The sequence below is a fragment of the Gymnodraco acuticeps genome, unplaced genomic scaffold (genome assembly GCF_902827175.1).
Source record: "Gymnodraco acuticeps unplaced genomic scaffold, fGymAcu1.1, whole genome shotgun sequence".
In the NCBI taxonomy this organism is placed as follows: Eukaryota; Metazoa; Chordata; class Actinopteri; order Perciformes; family Bathydraconidae; genus Gymnodraco; species Gymnodraco acuticeps.
The window spans coordinates 4,004,319-4,029,713 of NW_022990673.1; the positions used below are offsets into that span (position 1 = coordinate 4,004,319).

The 25,395-nt window shown below is 40.7% G+C and overlaps 1 protein-coding gene across 27 annotated transcripts in view; it reads right to left on the bottom strand.

Annotated features, from left to right (window-relative positions):
- The window catches only part of adgrl2a (adhesion G protein-coupled receptor L2a), a 245,846-nt gene that overhangs the window by 58,774 nt on the left and 161,677 nt on the right, over nt 1–25,395 (bottom strand). For 26 of the 27 annotated variants that reach the window (XM_034229901.1, XM_034229902.1, XM_034229900.1 and 23 more), the window contains one exon: nt 18,408–18,593. In XM_034229901.1, coding sequence (XP_034085792.1) covers nt 18,408–18,483 — 76 coding nt within the window. In that variant the 5' untranslated portion in view covers nt 18,484–18,593. Of the gene's footprint in view, nt 1–18,407; nt 18,594–18,842; nt 18,862–25,395 lie in introns of those variants that run through there. The other variant, XM_034229877.1, reaches the window with a different exon arrangement.

Genomic DNA, 25,395 nt, shown 5'->3' on the forward strand with positions numbered 1-25,395 from the left:
AATGAATGCATGATATGAAAATTATTTACTTTCAATACGGTAAAAGTCAACCATGCCAAGAGTATCAATAAGAGATGGATATTAAAATATGGAACATCACTTTTCCTTTGCACCCGTTCTGATGATCACTTGTTGCTATATATAGCGCAGTGGTTCTCAAACTTTTTCTGTCATTCCCCACTTTGAACAGGTGGGCCTTTTCAAGCCCCACCTGTTCCTCATCGCTCCAATAAAATGGTAGGCCAAGCTTACAATTGTCAAATGTATCGTTCTATAACAGGGGTCTCCAACCTTTTTATTTCAAAAATTTAAACAAGTCGTGAGCTACTTTTACTCCTCTTTTTAGTTTTTTTGCAGTGTATATATTTAGCACATTTTAACATTATTATATGCTACCTTTAACCTTTGAGTGCTGTTTGGGTCTGTGGGACCCGTTGTCAGTGTTTACTAAAATAAAATGTATGCAATTTAATTATTTTAACCTGCTTTATTTGGTGGTGGACGTCACATCCTCTGGGTCCGGGGGCATGCACCCCCAGGAAGATTTTTTTTAAATGTTGAAGTTAAATGCATCAATCTGGTGCACTTTGAGCTAGGGCTGCTCAATTAATCGTATTTTAATCGCAATTACGATTTTGGCTTGCAACGATTATGAAAACAACATAATCGGAATAAAACTATTTTATTTATTTTTTAAATAGGGTTTTCAGTTGAATTATACTTAAAGTTCAGGGTAATCAACTGTTAAAAACATACTTTTCAAATTATTTTCAATAAATTGATGTTTTTCAAAGTAAATGGTTAATCGTTTTTAATAATCGTGATATCAATTATTGACCCAAATAATCGAGATTATGATTTTTGCCATAATCGAGCAGCCCTACTTTGAGCCCAACATAAATTTATGGATACAGCTCTCAACACTCAGATGAAAGGGAGCTGTATACTTTTCAATAATCCAAACATCTTTAGAATATGATCACAACAAATCATTTAAACTTGTTTATTCTTATCTTATGTTACCTAGTTAGCATTCTTTCTTTTTATTTATGCATATTTGACTAATCCCTCCCCTTTTAAACTTTTTACTGTCCTATAGTACACATTGGAATGATTTCTTACTTTATTTTTTTACAACTTTATTAAATAGATAAAGGTGTGCTCTCTCTCTTGCTCTCTCGCTCTCTCGCTCCACATTGCTTTTCTTCCCGACTGCAACGCTGTTGTGTGTGTGTCTGTGAGAGCCTTTCACATGTGTGTATGAGAGATTTTTACCAGTGGCGAGCGGCGAGCCTGTCTCTGAGGGCCTAAGATATTCCACAAAATAATATTTAAAAACATTAAAACAAATTATATATTTTTTTAAATATGTTTTTAGTAATATTTGTCATTAGTTTTACCAAAAATAACTTGATTAAATTGTATTTAAAATAACATTTCCAAATAAATAAATCCTTTAAATCTGCCTATTCAGTTTCTGTTTGAATGTGAAGGGTTAAATGAAAGAAGCTCCTCTCTGCGAGTCTGTGAAGACAGAAGCTGATTGGACGTCCAGCTATGAATTCACAGAGGGCCAGCTATAGTAACTGAACGAGAGAGTAATGTCAAATGACAGTACAATTGACCAATCATATCTTCCCTCTAAATGGGTGGGCTTTATTATCGCGGACTTTATGACAAGTTCCGCCCGCTGTGAAACGTTTCTTGTTTCCATAGCAACAACAACTGTCAACAGCGTAAACTCGCCTTCAAAATAAAAGCATGCCAAATGACACTTAAGACATACAACTGCAACGAAAGTAACAAACACAATGTAATATACTTTTCAATTTCAAAGAACACAAATTGGGTTATCTACAGGTGTTGTTTTGTGTGGTAGAGGGTCGCTTTCATTGATGCGTTTTGCACCCCGGTCGGGCCGTTGTTTTGATATTCCACCAGTGTGAAAAAAAAAGAAAAAAAATCATTTACATTTTTTTATATTTTTTTTTTTACGCGACCCACCAATCACATCTCTGCGCCTCACCAGTGGGGCGCGCCCCACACTTTGAGAAACGCTGCTAGCGTGTTTCTGAGCAAACAAAATGGCGCGCACCACTGGTGAATCTGTGCAAAAACAGAGCCGCATGACTGAGAGGAATCTTTACTTGTGTTTGTCACACACATACACACAGATTCAAAGGGAAACTCGGCACCCTCCTCTCCTCTGTAGCGAACATTTCAGACCTCCTTGAAATATGAGATGTTATTTCACTAGCTTTGATATGCCTTTACTCTTTGATCGTGCATCCGAACCAATGACAAGGGCTTAAAGGAGCGATGCTTATCAATCGAACACCTGAAAAGGAGGAGTTTTACATTCTCTACACTAATTAAACGCCAGGGAGCAAAAGGATCAAGGCATCGTCAATACAATATTATGTGGGAAGCTCATTGTGTGACCATGGCAACATCATGCACCAGAGACATTTCTGGTCAGATCCTTATCATGGCCAAGCCAATACTAATCACGCATTCTGGTCACCCATCCCCACCCACCACCACAACAAAAGCATTTCAATTCCTCTTCATCTTCTAAGTAGCAAGCATTTAGCGGAGCAATGGACAGTGCCATTGCACAATCCTAACTATTCTTTCTTTCCACCCACATACAGAAATTACATTTTAACAACACGTTGAAATTAGAATTAGAGACACTTTTCTGTGCGTTAGGAAGCAGCTGCTTAGTGTCTCGAAAGCACATGATCACTCAACCTTTTGACACATGCTTATTGTACATGATAGTAATTGACATTGATTGGTGCACAGGACCTCTATTTTCATGGGTTATAGCACTTTATTACACCAATGAGGATCCTCAATTTAAAGCTTCCCAGAATGGCATTTACTACCATGTGTAACCTTTGCGATTACATTAAACCCGTACAGAATCTGCAGCTGAAGAACCGCATGAAACTCCAGTATGTAAAGTGGATCCATTATGCTCCGTCTCTTTGGTGCTGTAATGTTTTAATTCATTTTTTTCCCCGCAGATGAGCCAAATCAATTGGAAAGTGACCATCTGGTAGGATATGAGTGTCACTGAAGCAGAGTTAATGAACAAAATGTCTTCCTATTTCACACAAACGAGGTGTCATTAGGATTTTCATCAGCCATGCAGAGACCCTCTCCCATGTAGTCCCTTGAAACTAGACATTACCATGATCAAACCCAAAGGGACAACAGACATAGAGAACATGTTGAGTACACACTGATAAAATGCAGCCATATGTTTAATGAGGGCAAAAAACTTGAATCTTTCTCAACAAGACGCATCCCACTTTTTCCTATTGCTGTTTATGCGGCATGAATACAAATAAACTTTTCAGTTTTTCATCAGGACTATCTTGCCTCCAGTAAATGTTTTTTTTATTTATCAAAATGACCCTTTGAAACTTGAATTACACATGCTTCAAGAGTGAGTCCAGGGGCATAGCAGAGGTTGATCAAAAGGCCCATTCAGCCACTCAGGCTGCCATCATTGTGGCCGGAGCACAAAAGAGGTCTCCAGATTATTTTGATGTGAAACCAGATAATTTTTCTGTCGGTGAGCCAATGAGAAATGTGACAGGGATGCTCCGGATGGTTGTCGCCTAACGTTAACGCGGCCCCTTTGATTTTCCTTTGCTGATGAGAACTAACCAGCTGCTTGTAAATGAGCTAGCATTTCTGCCTGGCCCGCCATTATTCTGCAGTCCTGAGCCGACAAGGTCGCTTGCTAGGGGGATTTGGGGTGAAAGAAAAGTGTGGCCTATAGCATTAGCTAGGAGCCACAGGAAACGCAGCTTGAGTCCTCCAGGTTCTGCCACCCCACCCCTTACCCCCTCCTCTCTATGGTACAAGCAAAGGAAGTCTGTGAAGGAAAAGAAACCTTTGAGTCAAGACTCTACCAACAGGGCTGATTCTATAATCCAGAGATATCCTTTACAATAGCATGTATTCTTCAAAAGTCAGGTCCACACAAGAAGAGGAGAAGAAAGAAAATATTGCATATATCCTGCAAACAGCAGGGTATGAGGTAGACTGCTGACTTTGTGTGGCCGTTCTGCAAAAGAATTACACTATGGGTTCGAAATATATTATTCTTTTGAATTTCCTAACATTAACTCAAAACTGTGTTTCTATTTTTTCCACTGTGTGATGAAAGCTGATGTCATTGTTGGGCATGGCTAACAGCAATCGACAGTCACTTATGTAGAGGTTTTTCCTCCTCTGTAATTCAGACCATAACATCTGTAGAGTATTAAACGCTTGGACAACTGATGTTAAAACTATGACTTCTGTGGAACAGATTACACTGAAGTGACATATTTTATTAGCTCATGTTGTATCAGAGATGATTAGTGAGAACCCACAGTTGTGCTGTAGGGGGAACAAATATAGTTTTTACTGTTTCTTGTATTGCATCAATATCCATCAGCACAATAAATGCTACCAGACTGAAAATGTGTACCAAGCCATAGTGGTCTTGTTTAATATAATACCATTTTTAAGGAAATTCTATAAAAAGGAGATCCACCCATCCCTCATAACAGTTTAGTCTCCTAAAAATGTTTCATAAACTGAAACTGCATTGTCAATTACATTTGAAAATAAATGTACTTATCCTGGAATACATTTTTGGGACGTTTCGAAAATGGGATGATAATCGGATGAAGCCAATGTTTGAGCTAATGCAAAAAACATACTTATCTTAACACAAACCATGAGCTTTTACTAGACCTAAGAAATAAGTTGGTGATGTTGTTATCATAATAATTCCATGCATACATCATTGAGAATGCAGTTTATTGCCTTTTTTGATATTCTTTTTGTAGGAAACAGGGCTGCGAGCTATGTAGTGTCAAAATATGTGGAATACTCAGAAATGTTTGGTCTTTGAAACCTACTCGCACAGAGAGAGGGAGACAGGAAAAGAGAGATATTGGGAGAAGAGGAGGCAAAGAGCAGCAGGGGAACGAGCATTCCAGCCTCATTTGTATTCTCCATCCAATTCACTCCAGTTCATTTACATCTCCGCTACTTCCATAGCAACAGCAGGGGGGCTATCAGGAGCATCTTTCCCTTTCAGAGGTACATGACTCTGAAAAATATCTTGTCATTTCTCTTTGAAAAGACGCAATGAAAAAAGACTCCCCAGGACACAGACACGCATCGCTCCTTTGGTGTTAAAGTGGGCTTCTTTAAGCAGAAATGTCCTCTCTAAAGGGACTGTTTCTTAGATTAACGCTATTCCTCATCTACCACTGTCACTTGTAGACACATACGCCTGCATAGATAAAATACATGTTTTTTTTTGCTGTTATCATTTTACTGTGTTTAGAGAAACAACATGGACACCAGCAAAGGCTGGCAGTCAAAAAGGAAAGAAAGGTTTCTAATTTCCCTTTTCTAATCCGGAAGACTTTGAACAAATATAAGCATCAAGTGTTGCCGAGAGACAAAATGAAAATGCGCTGCACCAGCATGAAAACACAGCCTCATCAAATTCCATGTACACTTGTATGTAAATCAACCTTAAGGCCTAATTAAGCTCTAGGGGGCTCATCAAGGTCATAAATCCGTTTTTTTTTTCATAATGCATTATTGACTTCACATCATCTGCACATGTCGGCTGACTGCACTCACACAAGCACACAATGTCATCTCACTGTCTAATATCGGAGAGCCCTGGGGCCAGGCGGTGTGTTTTGTGTGTGTGTGTGTGTGTGTGTGTGTGTGTGTGTGTGTGTGTGTGTGTGTGTGTGTGTGTGTGTGTGTGTGTGTGTGTGTGTGTGTGTGTGTGTGTGTGGTGTGTGTGTGTGTGTGTGTGTGTGTGTGTGTGTGTGTGTGTGTGTGTGTGTTTGTGAGAGCGAGGGAGGGAGAAGTAGGGAGTGCTTTTTAGGTCACACAAAAAAAGCAAGGACACCTTCTGGTAATGAAATGGCTGCGATGACCATCAAACAGTAAATTGAGTAACAGTAAACAAATGATCACTGTCATATGAGAGCCTTAAATTACAAAACATTTTAAAATGATGAACGATAGGTCAAGGTTTTGTGCCCATTGGTTTAGGGTACATTTGGTTCTATGATAGATAATTGAACCCTTACATGTAAAGTTGTGCTGCCTGCACTTTCAGTGTGTTAGCAGAGGACTAATCCTATGAGTCATTGCTCAGGAGAACTGATATAGTGCAGTCCCAGTCTCTGCCTTTTAGCAACAGCAAGCCCTTTGACCCTCATTACTCAGCCTTATCATTGACACAATTCCCAAAGATATCAAGAGATCTAGAGTTTAAACATTATGTGAGTCATATTTTGTTCTAAATAATGTTCATAATGGAATGGCTATGCGCTTGTCATCTCTTCCTTTGGTCTTTTTTATTTCAACATTTTCCATTTCAAGTAATGAAAAAAAATGGTCAAACATTCATTGGGTAGCGCAGACTTACTTCTCTGCTCCAATGAAGCGTTTGATGCTCCTCGATTCAATAAGGAAGCATTTCCCAATGGGTCACCAGTGGCAGAACACACAAATGGGAAGGCTCCATCTGCTTGGTTTGCATTCCCAAAGTGCACTTCCTCAAGCAGACCACAGCAGTGGTTCCTCTTACCAACACTCGGCCCTCATGTGTATGCATTTGTGCCACATTATTCAGCTAGTGCTTCTACTGACCCCCACCTGGCATTTAAATTCCCTGACCAACTGGGTAGTCATGGCCTGATGACACGACTGCTGCTCCAACTGAATTCTTTATGCAGCTCTTATTCCGACTAGACTGCAGACCTGCCTGCTCCTAGGTTAGGTTGATTTATATGTGACTCTATTTTACTAATAATAGTATTTATTTATTCTTTGGATGAAGGAGTTTTTTTTCCACCCCATAATACTTTGAGAAGAATCTGGCAAAGCAAAGTGAAATGATATTACTGTATTTCATCAAGGATTGATTGGCAGCTATTCATTCCAGAGGCTGAAAATGATATAAAAAAAGGTCTATCTCATATGTATTTTTCCTAGAGGTGAATGGATTATTATGACATGCAAAATAAGGTTCCCCATTTATTTATTTTTACTAAAAATGTTCAAATTTGGATTAACCTCGCTTGAATCTGGTCCAATCCATATACAATGCCAGGCCAGCCCTCACATGTCACAGCAGGGGTACTTTGAAGTTATCATTTAAAGACTTGTCAGATGTCCCTCATGCTTATCTGCCTTAATTATTGCTTGTAAGCCATTAAAAAATAATTTGGGGAATTGTGTGTTTGTTGGGAAATGGGAGGAGGGGTGGTGGAAATAACAAGAGCAACAGTTAAGCAAGAGGCAATAGTCCATCTGAGAAATCCTTACATAGTAAAATGGGCTGATTCAAAATGACGGATATCCATAATCAGAATCAGCTTAATGGCCAAGTAAGTGTGAACACATATTGATTTATAACATCTCCCACCAAGTAAACATGCCTTTAAAGACTATTTTTCTTTCAGCCCCATCATTTATTGAGAGGTGGGCTTAAGAGCAGAGGCCCAAGCCCTTGACATATGGCTGCACTCAGGGGTCATTATGACTCAGAAGGTCAAAAGCCGAGTCACTCACGGTCAAGTCGGGGTGATTTACCAGGTCCTAAAGGGCTGGACCTGACGTGTATTATGTGTGTCAGCAAGTAAACCCACACTTCATAACTTAATGATGGCCGACAAAAATGGAGCAATGAGCTGTAACATCTTATTATTGAAGTATTAGCAGCCTTGCTTAAAGGTGGGTTATGTAATTTATTTCAGAAACACTTTTTGTTACAGTGCATGACATTAAGGATTTTGGGAGATGGCCCTGTGGGCCATCTAAGCTAATTTACAGATAACCCTGAGCCCAATAGAGATTGCCCTGAAAAATGCACGCGGACGAAATGGCACGAAGGGTTTGGGGGGCCCCTAGACAATTTAGATTTGTGCAGGTCTTAGATGCTGTCTGGTGCATTCTCTAGACTGAATTATAAGATGAACCACCACAATATTATATTGTACAATTTCAATTTTATTCTTCATTTCACTTGTTTGTTTGTTCTTGTTTGTGTTTGCTCGCTTGCATGCCCTGCATAGCTATAAGAAACACTTAAGTTGTTGGTCAAGACACTTGCCTTCATCAGATGTAAAAAAGTAGAAAACATTACATTCAGTTATAACTGCCAAAACAAACATTATTTACACTAGTATGGCCCCTGTTAAAAATGTTTGTAATGTTATCTACTGTAAATTGGTCGAACGAATGCCTCCTCATCCGGAAGCTGACCGAGCAGCAGTCGAGAGGAGCCGAGCGCATCCGCGAAGCACACAAAATGGCGACGTCAGAGTTCCCGTTAGCCGGCAAATCTAAATCTCTTCGGTCAAAATAATTTCCCTTTAGCGCAATACCGCTTCAGTTGCGCCACTTATATGACAGACAAAAGAGTATGTGACAGACAAGAATAGTCAATTCTAATGTCTAACACTTAATGTGGAGAAAGAGATGTCCTGTAGGCTATGGGTTGATTGTGCATTGATCTGTTGGTAATGCCTCCGGGTTCCGGTGGGCATGTAAACAAATGCATAATGCTGCGCTATACTTTGTGGCCTCGCCCGGTTGCATAGCGACACTAATTGTTTAGGTGTCTTTTAATAAGCAGTAGGGGTGTAACGGTACACGAAATTATTCGGTACGGGCCCTTCGGTTCGGTACAGGTGTGTACCGAAGTGTACCGAACGAATATAACGTTAAACGTAAAAAATTGAGAACGTGAATAACTTTTTGGAAGTAATCTCAGGTGCTGCGTCGCAGCATTCAGAGTAATTTCCTCACATTGGGTTCAACGCGTCATAGAGCGAGCAAGTCATTTCATTGGATGAGAGGCATACTATGAGAGCTGGTCAGAGGGATGCGTTCAGATGTAGTCAGTCATTTGAGGAACTGTCAAAAATGAATGGTGAACGCAGATAAAGTTTAGCTCGTAAATCCTCCAGCATCATTGAAGTCTCCGGTTTGGGAACATTTTGATTTCGCAGTTACGAACAAGGATGAAGGACAAAGACAGGTGGACCGAACCAAAGCTGTTTGTCGGCATTGTTCAACTAACATTGGTTACGCGGCTGGCAATACATCAAACTTGCACACTCTTGAAAAGGCATCACCCGAACGTGAATATCACCGGTACCAAAAGAAAAAAGACTGAAGTGCAAACCCAACTCCCACTAGCATTTAAGCCACCACTCGCAGAAAGTTCAGACCGAGCCAAAGCTATTACAAACACCAAATATCCTTATGTTGCCATGTTAGCAAAGCGCTACCTGGCTGTATCTGCTACCTCTGTCCCTAGCGAGAGGGTTTTTTCCACATCAGGAGACATTGTTAGTGCCAGCAGATCTGCCCTTTCGGCAAGCAATGTGGACAAGTTCATCTTTCTTTAAAAAAACATGAAAATACAATGACAAGCAAGTCCTAATGTCAAACTGGCTGCTTAGGTACTAGTACAGTAGGCTACAGTTCAAATACAGATTATTTCAGTTCGTCGAAATGCTGTACCTTAATGTTTATTTTATTATATTTTGTATTTATTTGAGTGAATACATTATTCACAGTTTAATAATAATAATAAAAATATATATATATATGTTTTGTTTTGTGAAAAAAAATTCTGCTGTAGGCCTACTGAAAACGTACCGAACCGAACCGTGACCAAAAAACCGAGGTACGTACCGAACCGAAATGTTTGTGAACCGTTACACCCCTAATAAGCAGGTAGTCATATCATTAGCTAGAACTAGCTAGATCTGATCAATATGGACATAAACGCGAGTGAAGTCTAATCTGACGGGAGAGAGAGATCAGCTGCTGCTGACGAGTGGACACGCACCTCTGCATGATCACATGCAGCGGTGAGCGGACAAAACACACACTTCAGGTTAGAATATCACACATAGCTATTTTAATTACCTCTCAAACGACCTAAACTAGTTATAGATATGTTTAGTTTTACTGTCGGGTCACTCATTACTGGATCCGCGAGCTGCATGATACAGGCATAATAGATTGCCCGATCGGGCAACCAGCAGGTGAGGCTTCATTGCCCGAGCTAAATACTAGATGGCCCCGGGCCATCGGGCAGTCCTTAATGTCGAGCCCTGCTTTTTGTTATATTCCATGGAATACTCTTAACATCCCGATAGCAATGAATTAAATGCTTTGACAATAAATACATACAAAAATGTCATCTGTGAAAGCCGTAGCACTGTAAAAAGCACGACCAATCATTTTAGCCGGCCCGGCTAAAATAACTGGATGGTCTACCTGCCTGTCAGCCTTCCATCTGTGCACCAACTTATCTCGTGCCCTCATTGGTCATGTGCGCGTTTGTGTGTGTTGGAGGAGGTTCTCTGTAAGGAAGTCTGAAGGAAGAGGCAGATTTTTTCCGGTTGTGTACTTTCAAATTCTAGCGCACTCGAGCTGGTTTCTCCAAAATTACATACACCACCTTTAACTTAAGCTGGGAGAATCTTTACTGCAAAGAAAAGGATGTAGGAAGTTTGAACAAAAGCGGAAAATACTGAATGTACCAGTGGAGTTAACAAGCTTCATAAATGGGCACTCAGAGTTCCTTCAAAAGGCCTTGGTTCTAAATCCTTTATATTTATGGGTGTAGATTCACCAACCCTCGTTTACAGGAGCCTCTTCAGGATTTACTGCTGCTCTAAATCAGGACTGAAGCACGAGGACAAAGAAGATTCCACTAAGGGCAAGCCCGGGATATCTTGCATCTGACTCTCTAGAGTGAACTGTAAAATCTTAAGCCTTTGGATATATTTTGTCTTCCTGACAGAATCTTTCATTACGAGTTCCGCAATCGGTTTTCATCGCATGACGTCTCAACCAAACCACACTTTCCTGAGCTTCAGAGAACATGCCTTTCAACAGCATCCTCACAATGAAAACGTGATTACATACCCCTTGAACACCTGCAGATTGTTGCTGTTTACATTAGATATTTCAGCAGATATGGGATGGAAAACCCACTGGCATGATTCAATGGTTTCATAAATAGCAGTTATCCACTCCACTTCAATGCATTCATCCCTCTGTTGCGCTTGTTGCTCAAATCAGACGGAGCAGAGGAACTGAATCGCTCACATTGATAAAAACATGTTATTCACAGTATGACACAGCATGCACAATAACAGTTAATTCATAACAGTTTACAATCTTGGCATCCGTCTCCATTTCAGAGAAGAAGCTGAGGCCTATGCATGTAGAAATTGAAATATTGCACTCTGTGTGACCCAGAGGTCACGTTAACCGAATATTTTCCGTCTTTTAACAATGACGGACAAATCTGAAAGCAGTCCGTCATTTTGACAGATTAGAACAAACTCGGAACAGCGCCAAAGTTTCCCCGCAGCGAGGCTGCCGTGTTATGCATGCCCTCCAAAAAGGAAATTATACCGTTTCCAAACCTAACTGTGCCGTACAAATCATTGTATCTGTGAGTTTTGGCTTTACGCTGTGCACGCTCCCGCGAGGTGCAGCAGCCATGCATAACACGGCGCATGTGAACCGTCCCCCCCCCGTTGACAGTTCATGAGCATGCTCCACCCCCTCGTCAGAGTTGTGTAAAGGCCGACGGGTAATTCTGGATTTTGACGGAAGTTTTACGATCCTGTCCGTCAAAATGACGGGCAGTGAAAAGGTCTAGCGCAACCTCTGGTGTGACCTGAACACTGCAGTCTAATCACCTTCAAATTCAAAGGTATTACAGAAGCAAACCAGCTGAGCTTGCTCATTTGTCTGGCATAGGGGTACACACTGCTTCCTGGTTTAAAAAAACATCTAGACTGGATAATCAAAAACATTCTCCTCATCTGCCCCCTCCAGACTTCATCAGCGGTCCTTGCGTGAGGTCTGTCTGGAGTCCTTGATGTCAACTACACAGGCTCTAGCAACATGAAGATATATCAGAACTAAAGATCCTTTGCTTTTTCTATAATCATACTGCTAGTTTCTCAATACACATGCCTTTCATGGTACATACGTATACCAGCCCCTTTCAAATCTGATCATGCAGCAAGTTAACGGCACTGTTTTTTCATTCTGCTTCAGCAAGTTATAAATATAGAACATAAGAGAAAACTAAAAGTTTAAAACTTGAGACACATCTCTGACAAATTGAAGCCTACTTACAAAAATATGCCCACATACTGTTAGTCACATCTGCCATGGCTCGATCAGAGACAACCAACAAAAGAACAACACTATAAATGTACCATGAATAATAGTTGTTTGGTTATAGACCAGTGCACTGGAGATTGATAAGTCATGTTTGTTTTTTATCTGTATTTTGGATTCAGAGGAGACTCAATGGGTTATAGGAACATATTTGGTGGATTGTTTGGGATATACTTGTTAGGGGCCCACATGTTTCTACCTGAGCAAAAACAAAGTGAGACAAAGCATGACGGTAAAATACCACGCAAATAGGGACATGTGGGTAGATGACTAATCTAGGGTGCGTGAGATCCCACCCAGCGAGGGCCTTGTGAGACCCGTGTGAAGGCCCATTATCCACAAAGATCAGCACCGAGAATGATGGGAGAAGGTAGGTTTCACACTAAGTCTGAGGCTCTGTCACGCTGAAACACGCTCCTAGACAAGTCTGAAACCCAATTAGGGAGCATGTTAGAGGTTGAGCGCCATGTCAAGCACCACAGTCCTATTGTTTTGTGTGAGAAGTCTGCAAGACTTAATTAAACAAATGGCCACATCCTTGCAAGAGTAAAAATAAACAGCAGAGGAAACTTCCATTAAGTAAGAGGTTACGGGATAAAAAGCCTCATAAAATACTATATACAGTATCCCTTATATAACCAGCAAGTGGAGGAGTGCAACTGGAGTTGCAACAAGGCACCGTGCCTCCTGTCTGAACAGTCGTATCTGTGTCACGGCCGAGATGCCAGCATGAGTTATGGACGGCGACAGACCACAACAAACTAATGATGCTTTCCAAGGTTATCTCTGCATAAATAACCATTAAGAAGAATGCTGATGCAGCAACCCACAGACACAAAACATAGGCCTCTAGGATGGCATTAAAAAACATTTGCCAAGGGCACTGAGTCAATAATTATGAGATTCATACATTGTGGGTTAGTGGAACATATTTTAACTGCCTCAGTAGCCGGGTGAAGGGAGGGTCTGTGTTTGGGTGGGAGGGTGGCAAGATGTCAAGAGCTCCGCCATGCTCTTGCATGACAAACACCAACCTGGAGCCACGAGTGACAAAGCCCTAATCCTGAAAATCCCTCCTTCCTTTGCTGAAAATCCTAATGAGGATTTGAAGTGCTCGGCAGGGAGGAGACCCAGGGGCTGTGGGTACACCTTGCCACTGCTTGCTCTCCCTGTCATTGTCTCCTTGTTGGCCAAGCCTGGCTGGCGACAAAAGAGACATGACAGCATGGTGGGCCTACGTACACAGGCCCCACGCCTGCCTGGCTCCACGAGAAGCCAGATTCCTAAGTCTGCCGCAAACAACCAGGATGACATCAAGCGGAAGGTTGAAATACAAAACCGACAGAAGTTGTTTACTAAAGACACATGAGACAAAGGAAAGACTCACCCCTTTAGCCTTAACTGTTTTAGTGCCCTTTCCAAAATAAAATACATTGGAAGCTGTAGAAAAACTAGCTGAATTGGCAAATAACCATTTTGTAAAATAATACATTATTTGTTTGTATTAACAAATGAGCTATGGGCCAGCGTTTTCAAAGAGGTCAGGGAAGTGGTGTGTGGTGCCGCAGTGGGGTGCTTTCATTTGATTTTTTTACGGACACAACTCTGGCACAAATTAGTACTTCAAAAGAACAGGCCTACTGCCCGTGGTTTCATATTGACACTTGACAGATAGTAATTAGATTTTCTTTCTTTTAAAGATAACATGTACAAGCCAAATTGCTGAGAAAAAGGCCCCTCGTGGAGAAAATGAAAAGTATATCACCAATAAGCATAGATACTGCTTTGCCTCAGAAGAGAAGGCTTGTGATATCTGGATGTTGAACTGATTGGATTTACCTGCTGGGTATTAACCCTTTAACAGTTCATTTTGAAAAAAGCACAGGTCTTTTTTTGAGTGTAAAAAATTGAGGGATTGGCTATTTTCAGAAAATTATATACATATGCTTTCATGGTTAAAGGAAAAGGCTAACCGGAGCAAATAGGTGTTGGCACGGCACTGGGAAGCACAGGTCCTGTCCTTGTAGGTTCTGTCTCACAATAAGCCCTTGGCTTTTACTTCCAGTAATTACATTTTCAGAACACCTTGATTGTCTATTTCTCTCCATTCACTTTGAGATGAAGGCTTTAAGTCTCTTCTCTTTCCCTTTCACACGGTACAAAAAGAGGACTTTTAAAGGTGCCCTTCCCTGTTGCCCTTGAGAAATCTCAAGTACTTCAAATATTTCAAGCTTTCAAGAGAAACAATAGTGTGGTTTCAGGGTGTACATACAGAACAGACATTCTCAGTGTCAGACTTGTTCAAACAAGTCTGACACTGAGAATGTCATATCATGGCTAACTCTTCATGTACCCCCCAAACCTTACAGATACAACCACCCCAGGCTCCGTAGTAATAGAATGACAATATGCAATCTAGGGAAAACTATTTCCGTTGAATCATTGTTTCATTAAGTCTCCATTACCTACTTAACATTGCCTTGCTTTTATTGTATTTCTATAGAGACTGATTTTATAATAACTGTAAAGCTTCCATACTGTAAAAGCCACGCAGCAATGACACATGATAAAGAAGCTGGTGATATGTTTTGATCACTGACACTGATTTCAAAACAGTAAAGAACATCCCAGTAAAATGGGGTGCATCAACACATAAACAATGTAACACACACATTTTCTCCTTTTTTTTTTTAAGCATGTCCAGCTAGCTGCACACTTTGCCCTCCTTACCTCTTGACAAAGAATCTTGCTCTGCTCTCTAAATCTGTCCCTGTAATCCTTTGAAAAGAGCGTGTGCCTGAGCTTGGTGAGAATTGTTATTCTGTTGCTGATACAGACAGATCCCTCCAACCCAACCAGACTTCACGTAATTATTTTGGAAGACATGTGAGCCAATTTAACCATGTGTTGCAAGGGGGCAATGACCACAGTTTTTACATTTTTGCAAAAAAACAAAATGACACCTTTATCTAATTTCTGGTGGGTTGCTATGGTGACATCCGTAGAGGACACTCGTAGGACAAAAGGAAATAAACCTGCAGCATCAAAGAAGATCACTCTGAATGCCAGAGGGCAAACAATATCAAAGCTGGTCGGAGTAAAACATACTGATTAAAGTGATACTCTCTTTCTCAACCAAAATAACCGTGTATATGAATTTTCTTTACGCAGGGAAATCTTTGACTATTGCCTGTGATACTTCAGAGTGATTTGTCCCAGGAATGAATGCGAATAGAATCCTTTCCCACTGAAGACAAAAACAGGATGTTAGTAGATTGTTTGTCCACTTGTCTGGTACTTCCTCATCTAAACATGTGTGTTAAAAACTACTCAATAGAGGAAAGTAGTGCATTAAGAAAGAGGCCTCCCAAACATTCAATATTTCATAAGAAGCTTTACCGATAGGTAAACATTTAAAAAGAAAAATCAATGGAGCAGAGGCCAAGATATCTTGTATTTTAGTCTTTATTATGGGTCAAGCTTAGGCTAAACTGGTTTCTGCCCCTTGACTAATGCAACAAATAATATATTTGCTAAGACTCTCCCTGTTTGCTAAATACCTATGTCCCTTGAACTTCCTGCCCTCAGTTTCTACTAAAAACCTAACTCGGTGAGAAAAAAGAAGAATAAAGTCTCAAGTCCAAGCCAAGATAACCTCGGATGGCATCATTAGACTTTGGAAATCTCCCTCCAGAGCCACAGAAGACATGATGCAACTGTTTTAACAGCCTGGGTTTACTACTATTAATAATGAGCAAACTGAACTTCATGTGTCCTTTAACCACATTGCTTCTTGAATTTTAGACTTTAAATGTGACAACCCCTTAGAACTGGGAATATGTTGAGTTCCATGTCATACCCGGAATCCCATATAGTGTTTCTTCTCAAATCATTATGTCCATACTGATATTGATTTTGATTACAGTATCTATGTCACAACAAGGCCCTCTTGGGATTTTGTAGTTTCACGGACATACTGCGAGAGCACTGGCTCAAATGTATGTTCCCAGATCCAATCACAGGGTATAAAACAGGCCTGTATTTGAAATAGTTATTATAATATTTGCTGTTTTACCATGACTGTAGACAATGTCACACTTAAGGAGAAGCTGTTCACATAAGGGACAGAAACATAGAATGATATCTCCAGTCTAGCATGGTTAATTCTATATTATATGGTTCAGAGACCCAGGGCCCCTTGATATGTATAACATCGTGACATATATGCAGTTCATCTATATATAGCATAATTAGAATAATAAGCCAAATCAATCTTAGAAACTAATGTCACTGACTAGGCTGCCTCCATTGTGGATACATACAAGCCTTTCTGTTCCCAGATGTGAATAAAATAAGTAAAATGGGAGATGAAACGCCTGGAATGGCAGTGAGTAGGCTGAACAAATACAGATCAGAGTCATGTAAAGTTGTCGGGCTGATGCAGTAAAATGTGCTGGATGAGGCATGATTTGAATAGAAGGAGAACAGAGAGAAACACAATCCCCCACAGCTACAGTTTCAATCTTGGCTGTGTATATCTTCCTTCAAACGCAATGAAAGCAAAGGGAGAAAAAAGGACCAAACCTAGGACTATTTACAGCATTCTAATAACCCATTTAATTCAATTATAGAAATGCATTAAAAAGATATTAGAGGTAGACGCAGTTTAATGAAGCATAGTAACTTGGGGATATTGTTTGTAATGAACTGTTTCTGGGCTGATCTCTGTGGCTGGGATGGGGAATGGGAGGGAGGTGAGGGCGGAGCGGAACCAACAAGAGGAACAGGTGAATGATACATGTCGTCAATAACCTGGTTTATTCCTTTGTTGCGTTTTCTCCTTCCCCCTGATTTGGAATAAACGTTTCTTCTTGTGATTTCTTGTGATTCTTCAGTGATTGCTAACTCCCTCCGTTTACCAGAAGAGTGTCCCCTGTGAGTCACATGTAACCTGTCAGCAAAGAGTCTCATACCATACAGAGATTAACCTTATCACATCCACTTTGGCAGTATGCGCCCTGACCAATCACTGGGAGTTAGTCATGTACCATATAGATCCCAAACTGGCTTTCCATCATTAAAAACAGAGTTTTATGGTGTGTGGGGTGAAACCAGGAGCACTGCAATGCACAGAAACTCTCTAGGGTAGGGACTATCTTTCCTGCCCCCTGAATAGGCTTACGTATAGATACCTAGGCTTTGAAATGGCAAACTCTTATCTTTGCGTGAGGTAACTAAAATGATATGTCAGGGTGCAGACATACCGTATAATGTGTCTTACTGAAGCCTATAGAGACCACGTGCTAACAAATTCTTATATGAAAGACCCAAGCCAGATGATAGAAGAGAACATATGGTAAAACACATCATGGCAGTGGGACTTGCTGGAGTGTAAATTAAGCATCTTGATGAATCACTACCTTTAAAACTTCAATCAATAATCCTACATTATTGAGTGTTTTAAAAATCAGTAAAACAGGTATAGTGAACATTTGGCACCAACAACCTTAATCATGCTTTTGATGTATTGCACTGCAAAGATGCCAACTCTAGTTTTTCTAAATCAAATCTTCAAACATCACCTCTATTCTCGTGATTAAACACTAACATGTACAGGATACACTTTATAAGATATGGATTGGCTGCATACATCTTGTTATTATGAGACAGCAATCAAAGTTGAATGCACTATGATTAAAACACATTCAAGCTTTATATTTTTCGAAGTGTGAAATCTGTGTGTGTCTGCCATGAGACATTCCAGAGAGGAATTTACAAATGGATCCAGCTCTGATGCCACTGGGAACAACTGACGCTATCAAGCAGAAAATCTCAGACAAATCACAATTTACCAACTAATGAAACCACTCAAGATTATCCCCCATCTGCCTGTGCCCACTGTCTTTAGAGCTGCATTACTTACACAAGCACCGCCAGCACTCAGAGGAGCAGCTCCGGCTTCAGTCACAATTTCACTGCTCATTATATATTTCTAAATAAGACAATAACAAATAATATGCTGGCAATGGCTTTTGTCGAGCCTGAAAATACACTCATTGAAAAGATGCTTTTAGAACAGTGGTATGTGAAAAAAAAATCAGTTTTACAAAGGAAAAAGTTTCATGAGTACTTACCCTCTGTGGAGTGCACTTGTGCTAGTGTGATGAGAAACCAGCAGAAGGTCTGTAGTTTCAACAGGGAGCATGCCATGGCGCCCGGGGTTGATGGTTTGTGGCAGGATTGTGTTGCGAGTAAAAAGGTTCTGATTAGAAAAGTCCAAGCCAACCGGTCTCAGAGATGCTCATCATTGATCCTGTCACCTGTGGAGCAGACCAAGAGAGACGTTCAGTTCAGGGGTGAAATGTATTCCACGTGGTAAGCTCTGTCCCTATGCAATTTCACACAGGAATCCACCCTGTCACACTTGATGCTGCATTTACATTCCACTGCAGAAATGTGACAAACCTTAAGCTGTGAAATGCTACAAACCAATGCAAAGCCACCAAAATAAGCCCATAAGGTCAATAATCCTGAGAGGGGAAATCCCTTAATGGCTGCTGAATGCTAACCATTTCACTGGCAGGGAGGGGCGGGATCAGCGCTGTCATCAAACGGATAAGGCCCGCCATGTCCGTCTCCTCGTGATGCTAACCTTATCAGTGCTGTGTCAAATTACATTTTCTGTACCTTATACAAAGAACACATGTGTATCTTGATTAGAACTTGTAAAACATGTAGGAATTGTCTGTCCAGTAAAACAAATTGACATATGAGTAAGGATTTTAAAGTGATCTTGATTGGAGATCTCCATCTACTAATACTTCTCACCAAAAGTCCCTCCATTGTAGAACAAAGCTTCCAACAGATTGGAATCAGCCCTACAGAAAAAGTGTTGTCAACTAGCCAGAGGAGTTGCTTCAGGAACTGAACAACTGTAAATTGACACGGCATCAAAACTCTCCAACCACATGGCGGAAATGTTAAATTAACTGACAGCAACATTAAATGCAAAAAGTATTGATGGTAATAGCTTGGTGAACATTAGCCAAAAAGCTTTTCATCCTGCATTGGTCTGCATTAGCTTTGTTGATGTCTGAGTAATAAAAGGAAAAACTTTTTAATAACAGCGGATCATGTATACTTTGTCTTGTCTGGTCAAACACTGATGTAAATGTATTATCTCTTCGATTTACACACGGCATCTATTGCACGTCTGTCCGTCCTGGGAGAGGGATCCCTCCTCTGTTGCTCTCCCTGAGGTTTCTCCCATGTTCCCCCTTAAACTGTGGGTTTTCTCTGGAAGTTTTTCCTTGTACGATGTGAGGGTCTAAGGATAGAGGGTGTCGTTTTTCTCATACTGATATTCTGAACAATCTGTGTTGTTGTATTTGCTGTAAAGTGTCTCTACTGTAGGCTATTTTTATTATATGTACAGCACTTTGGCTCGACCAAAAATCGTTTATAAATGTTTTATATAAATAAAACTTGAGTTGATGTCATTTTTGTAGTTTAGTTATTTTTAGACCTGGTCAATCAAACAACAACATTTGTAATTAGCTACATGATACTGTTTATTTAAGTAGACTTTCCCACTACCTTTCCCTCAGTAGAGGTTTAAATGTAACAGTCCTTCTATTTGACTGATGTATTGTGATTCTTTCCACCCCCGCGCCCTAGCCAAACAAACAAACAAACAAACAGAGAGACACTGCGGAGCAAATGGTCATTTCTCTCTGTTGTGAATGACCAGAAACCACCTTATCTCCCCGGCCCCTTCCCTCCTCATCCCCTCCCTTACAACTCTACTCCCCAGAATTCCTCTCTCCCCACCTCATCCATACCTGTCCCTTTAGTACTCGTCTGTTTGAGTGTTTGTTTTTGCTTTCTTTTGCTACAAAAGCAAATGGCCTCCTCCCAGTCACGGATACAGTGCTCTGGCTGTGTAGTGTGAAACCTAATGCCTACCTGCTCGCCCAGGCATGCGTTTCACACGACTAACGGCTCCCTTTTGTCTGCATGTTTACACTGCTGGGATTAGCTCAGTCCTCTCACTCCCATGAACCATTAGTACATTCACCATGGGATTTGGCATCACTCTGGCAACAAGGCGCATAGGACCCCATTCGAAAATGTTTTTTAATAATTTGTAGTCATTCAAAAACAACATGCCATTTTTCTTTTGTGCATTCAGCTTGGAAATGTTTGTTAAAAAGCAAGGGACAGAGTGTACTCCATCACAGTAGGAGTTAAAAGGAGAACTCAACTGAAAAGACGGAGAGGAATTATATTTGTCATGTCATGTACAGCCAGACCTGCACAAATTAGCTTCGGCTTGTTCCTCCACTCTAGAGATGATCCACGGCCTGAAGAGTCTTTGATCTATTTTGTCTGAGTTCTCAGGCAGCATGATAATTCATCGGCGAGAAATGCAGGGCGAACACATCAGCCAACAAAGTTATAATTAGGCCTGCCATAATCAGCTCATCTAGTATGACATCGGGCTTCACCTGAGACCTTTAATTTTAGAGCCATTTAAAAAAGGTTAACAGGAGCACAGCACACCCAGCCACAATGTATTTAGCCTAAGTGGAATAATATGCAGTCATGAGACTCGACAAATCAAAGTTGATCACGGAGACCAAACAAAACCCTAAGCCTAGTCTTTTGGCTGATCAGTGCACAGGTCACAAGTTAAGTTCATCAAGCAAGTGGCTACAAATAATCAGCCTACAGCTTACACAGGTTCATACAGTATAACAAGGATGTAAGCAGATTGTCTCCACAAATAAACTGTATAGTGCACATATAGGCTTAAGTAGCTTCATCCGTGCGCTCAAAGTCTTAGCTCTTACTCTTTTGTCCACTAAGACAGACAAGACATAGATCACCCATACGTTTAAATGTTAATGACAAAATTCGCTCATTATATTGTCATGGACAAAATAATATACTAGAGTAACAGTTTGTTTACTTGGTTCACAATAACCCCATTTCCAAAGGCATAACTAAATTACTTAAACTAAATTCACTAACAGGCGAACATTAAAAAGCAATGTAATAAAAGAATGAAGAGATATACTCTGTAATAATTGTTTTAACATTTTCACAGGCACCTTAGGTGTTAGCAGTATACAATTTATATCACTGTCACTCAAAAATATTACTTCCATTTTCCCACCAACCCTAGCCTTGTCACTCTTTTATCGAATATAGTCTCACTTTGCATCAGGTTCACTCTGTGACCTCTGTGGAGCGTGCAGAGAATCAAAACACAGGCACTTCCAGATATACCTGCCAAGTGCAATTTCAAAGACTGATGCTACGCCTGCTCGGCTTACGACCTTGACACCGGGTAAGATAACCTGGTTAAGGTCTATAATGGTAGTTGCAGTAATTAGTGTGTTGCCTTGCTCTGGTTGTAATCTAATGATTAGAGTGCACAGACACACACTGATAGTCCCAATACAGATGCATGCTGTGCCCATAACTTTTTTAACAATTAAAAGTCTTCCATCAAAACACATTACCTCTTTAACCTCCAAACCATAAGAAGAGGTGGTATTTTCATTCTTATTTTGCAAATGAACCTACAATATTGGTGAATACAGGTGAAAAAGTGTGCATTTCATGTGTGTCTCTCGGTGGCTGCAGGGGCTTGGGTTTACAAATGTAAACAAACTATTATAAGTCTTATCCCGAGATAATAGTGTTAAATCTTATGATTATTCTTGCTTCCCTGTCATCATAGTGTAAAAAAAGAGGCAACATGCTCGGCGGACCTCCTGTGTTCGAATGTAGAGACAAAGACGAAATGCGTTTACACAGCTTTGCCTCCCAGGCAGTCGAGACCCCCTGCTACGAAGAAGAAATGCAGAATGTAGATCCCTAGTACGTGGGGACGGCTGTTCTGTAAATCGATGATAACAGTCCTAAACTTTAATATATTTTGTATCATGCTGTGAGTGTTTAACATGCTGAGACACCAAAGGCGCAGACTGAAGGAAGACTGCCGTTTTTATTAAACGTGCCGAGGTCTCCCCTCTCAGCTGGGGGTTTCTTTTCTTTCTCCGCCTTGAAACAGAAATCGACGGCGATCATGTCTCGACTGTTTTCTTACATCGCCCTCGACTTGGGTGTGATCTTAGAACAGGTTTTAGCATCTGCAGAAATGTGTTGTTGTGCTGGGATTGGGCATTTAAAAGAGAGGGAGAGTGGGTGGACAGATGATGAAGCGCATCATGTTCAACATGGCTGCTTCTAATGCACCAGACAGATAATGAAGGCAATTTTCCGTGATTGTTAAGCACAGATTGCTAAAATGTATCGCACTGCTTTGGCTAAATATGAAGTCATTGCAGACATGTGTTTAAGTACTCTAAAAATGGAGAAGCCACAGGGGCTTGGGGCCCAGAGGCGGTAAACATATGTGTGGGTTAAATATTCGCAAAACAACAGAATGCTTTATAATCGACAAGTGAGTGGCAGAAGTTTTGAATTGCAGGAGCCCAGTTGGACTTCTTAAGGAAAAAAAATAAAAGGCTGGGTAACTGGGAGGAAGGGGGTTATTAGAGGGAAGGGGAGGGGGGCTGATTGAAAAGGACAGTTTGAAATTTGAATGCAGCGGGGGTCTGAAAACAAGAGGCAGATGTCAAAGAATGCCGGGCTCCTTAGACAAAGCTCCTGGTTGTCCCTCTCTAGCTGCTAGAGGGCCACAGGAGAATAGAAGAAGAGTCGGGCCATTCTATAAAACGAAGTCTGGGAGAATAGAGGGGGGGGGGGGTAAGAATAAAGAACCTGGGAGGGGGAGTCGAGTTACAATGAGAGATTGACAGCTTGCAAGTCTTGCTTGACCCTTGAATTAGCCCCTGAGCATTCAACAAACCTCAAGAAAGAGTTGGGATGTTAATTGTCACGGAACATCACAGGGATGCAAAGGAAGGGAAATATGGGGCTGGAGATTCACTGAAATGTAAATCAGAACCAACAGATCACCACATGTTGAATGGAAGCAAGACATTCAGTTTCTGTTGGGTTTCCCAACAACATACTCATACATGAATTCATACATACTATAAGACTCCTCTTATCTCTGTTTCTCTTACCCACTTTGAGGGAAAAGCTGAACTACCTGGGGACACTGGGCTCAGTCACAGAACATTCAGCCTCAGCTGTGGAGGAAATATATTCCCAAAAGAGATTGTGTTCCTACTTTGACACTGCTGAAGATGCACAATTTGCAAGCGTAAATCTGAAAATTCGCACTCCAGAGGGGAGAGATTGGGCTGGTGATGGGATGAGTCCGGAGCCCCACTGAGTCAGATGTGGGGCGGGGAGGAATCACAGGATGACCCCTCGGCTGAGGGAATGATTGAGAGCAGCACCGGGCCAGAGGAGCTGAATGACACCCAACCTAACCCTGTGTGACTGCTGGTGCCCCCGACGCAGACCCTGACGGGGGCTCAGCCAGAGAAATACCAGGTCAAATATGCATGCTGCGCAATGGGACAGTTGGGCGAGTTTAGAGGGGGGGGGGGGGCTGAGGGTGGGGTGGTGTAGGAGGTAAAGGGGGGAGAATGGGGCATACAAATGTTTTCTTAATTGTCAAACATATTTTAATTTTCACATTGCTTCACAAAACAATTGGTAGTTTTAACCCTTTTTTCTGTTTTTATATATAAATGTTTATTTTCACACATTTCTTGATTTCATAATAGATTGTTTAATATTTGCTTTTATTTGACAGTTTAATGTAACTGTGTTCATGTTTGCACCATTTTACACCAAAGCAAATTCCTTGTATATAAAAACCTCCTTGGTAATAAACCATATTCTGAGATGTCTGATTAGGACAAATATGCCTTGTTTGACTATATTCCCATTTCAATCATTCTTATCTCAACATACCTAAAAGGAATAGTTTTGTGCTATCAGCAAGTGGAAATGGCATTTTGAAATTTCATTTGAGATAATCCACTTCACTTCCCAGTAAAACATCAAAATTACAACAAAAAATGTATGGAACCTGTATTAAAACGTTGTTACCGTGGCAAATCACCTGGATATAATCCGAATATATATCCGGATATAATTAACTCATCTTCTCTATTTCAGCATGAGTACGATCATTGCTGCGTTCATGCAAAAATAATACAATGTGGCCAAGTAAAGTCAAGCAGTGGGGGCAATGAGCCACTGCACATTCACATCAACACACAGCCATTCATGGTGTTTACATGCTTGAAACTGTACTATGGCGAACAAATAAACAGTTGAGGTCAGAGATTTGCTCTGTGAGGTCACAATCACTGAAAAACTGTTATTGAGTTCAGCAGCTTGTGTCACTTATTTATTTTGAGTGTTGCCATTCATCTAAAATAACAATGTTTGTTTGCAGAAAAGGCACAGAGCCCTTTTGGATGCACTGTGGTTTTACTCTAGGATAATAATGTGCTGTATTTACTCGGATACGCACCAGTAAGCAGCTTCTGTGACCCTACTCCCTCCCGCCTTTTAAAATGAGCAGCCGAATGGTTAAAAACCCTGCTTTATCCTTCTATTAAGGACCTCACCATCAATAATGCACTGTGATTGTGAGGCGTTAATAAACAGGATGATTAATTTTTAAGGTAGTGGGCAGCAACACAAAACATGACGAAAGTAACGGAGAAGATGACTTGGAAGAGATGCATTTAAAGGAAGCAAAATTGTTAAGAAAAGCCATTTATCCATGTCATGTGGTGTTGGCTATGAGAAAACAAAAACAAAACAGAGCAATTATCTCTTGGAACAAGAAATCGAGGGAATGTTGTAACGTCACATTGAATAAAAGATATGTCCTGGAGTGAATCCTCGGCTTACGCTGAATGTACACTTCTGATATTGAGCCTGTTTTGCACAATCCACATCTCAATTTCTAAAAGCTCCAAAATCCTTTTTATTCTTTGTTTGCTTTGCTCGTTCAGTTATATCTCCTCCTTTGTGACTGGTGTATTTAACAATGGCTTAGTACTCGCTGTAAACAGGATTCACCTCATCAATGTACCATTTTATATTTTTTCTCAGTACACATTTATTCAAGCATCGAGAAAGATGCTCTTTAAATGTTTCTTAAATCACCCGGAA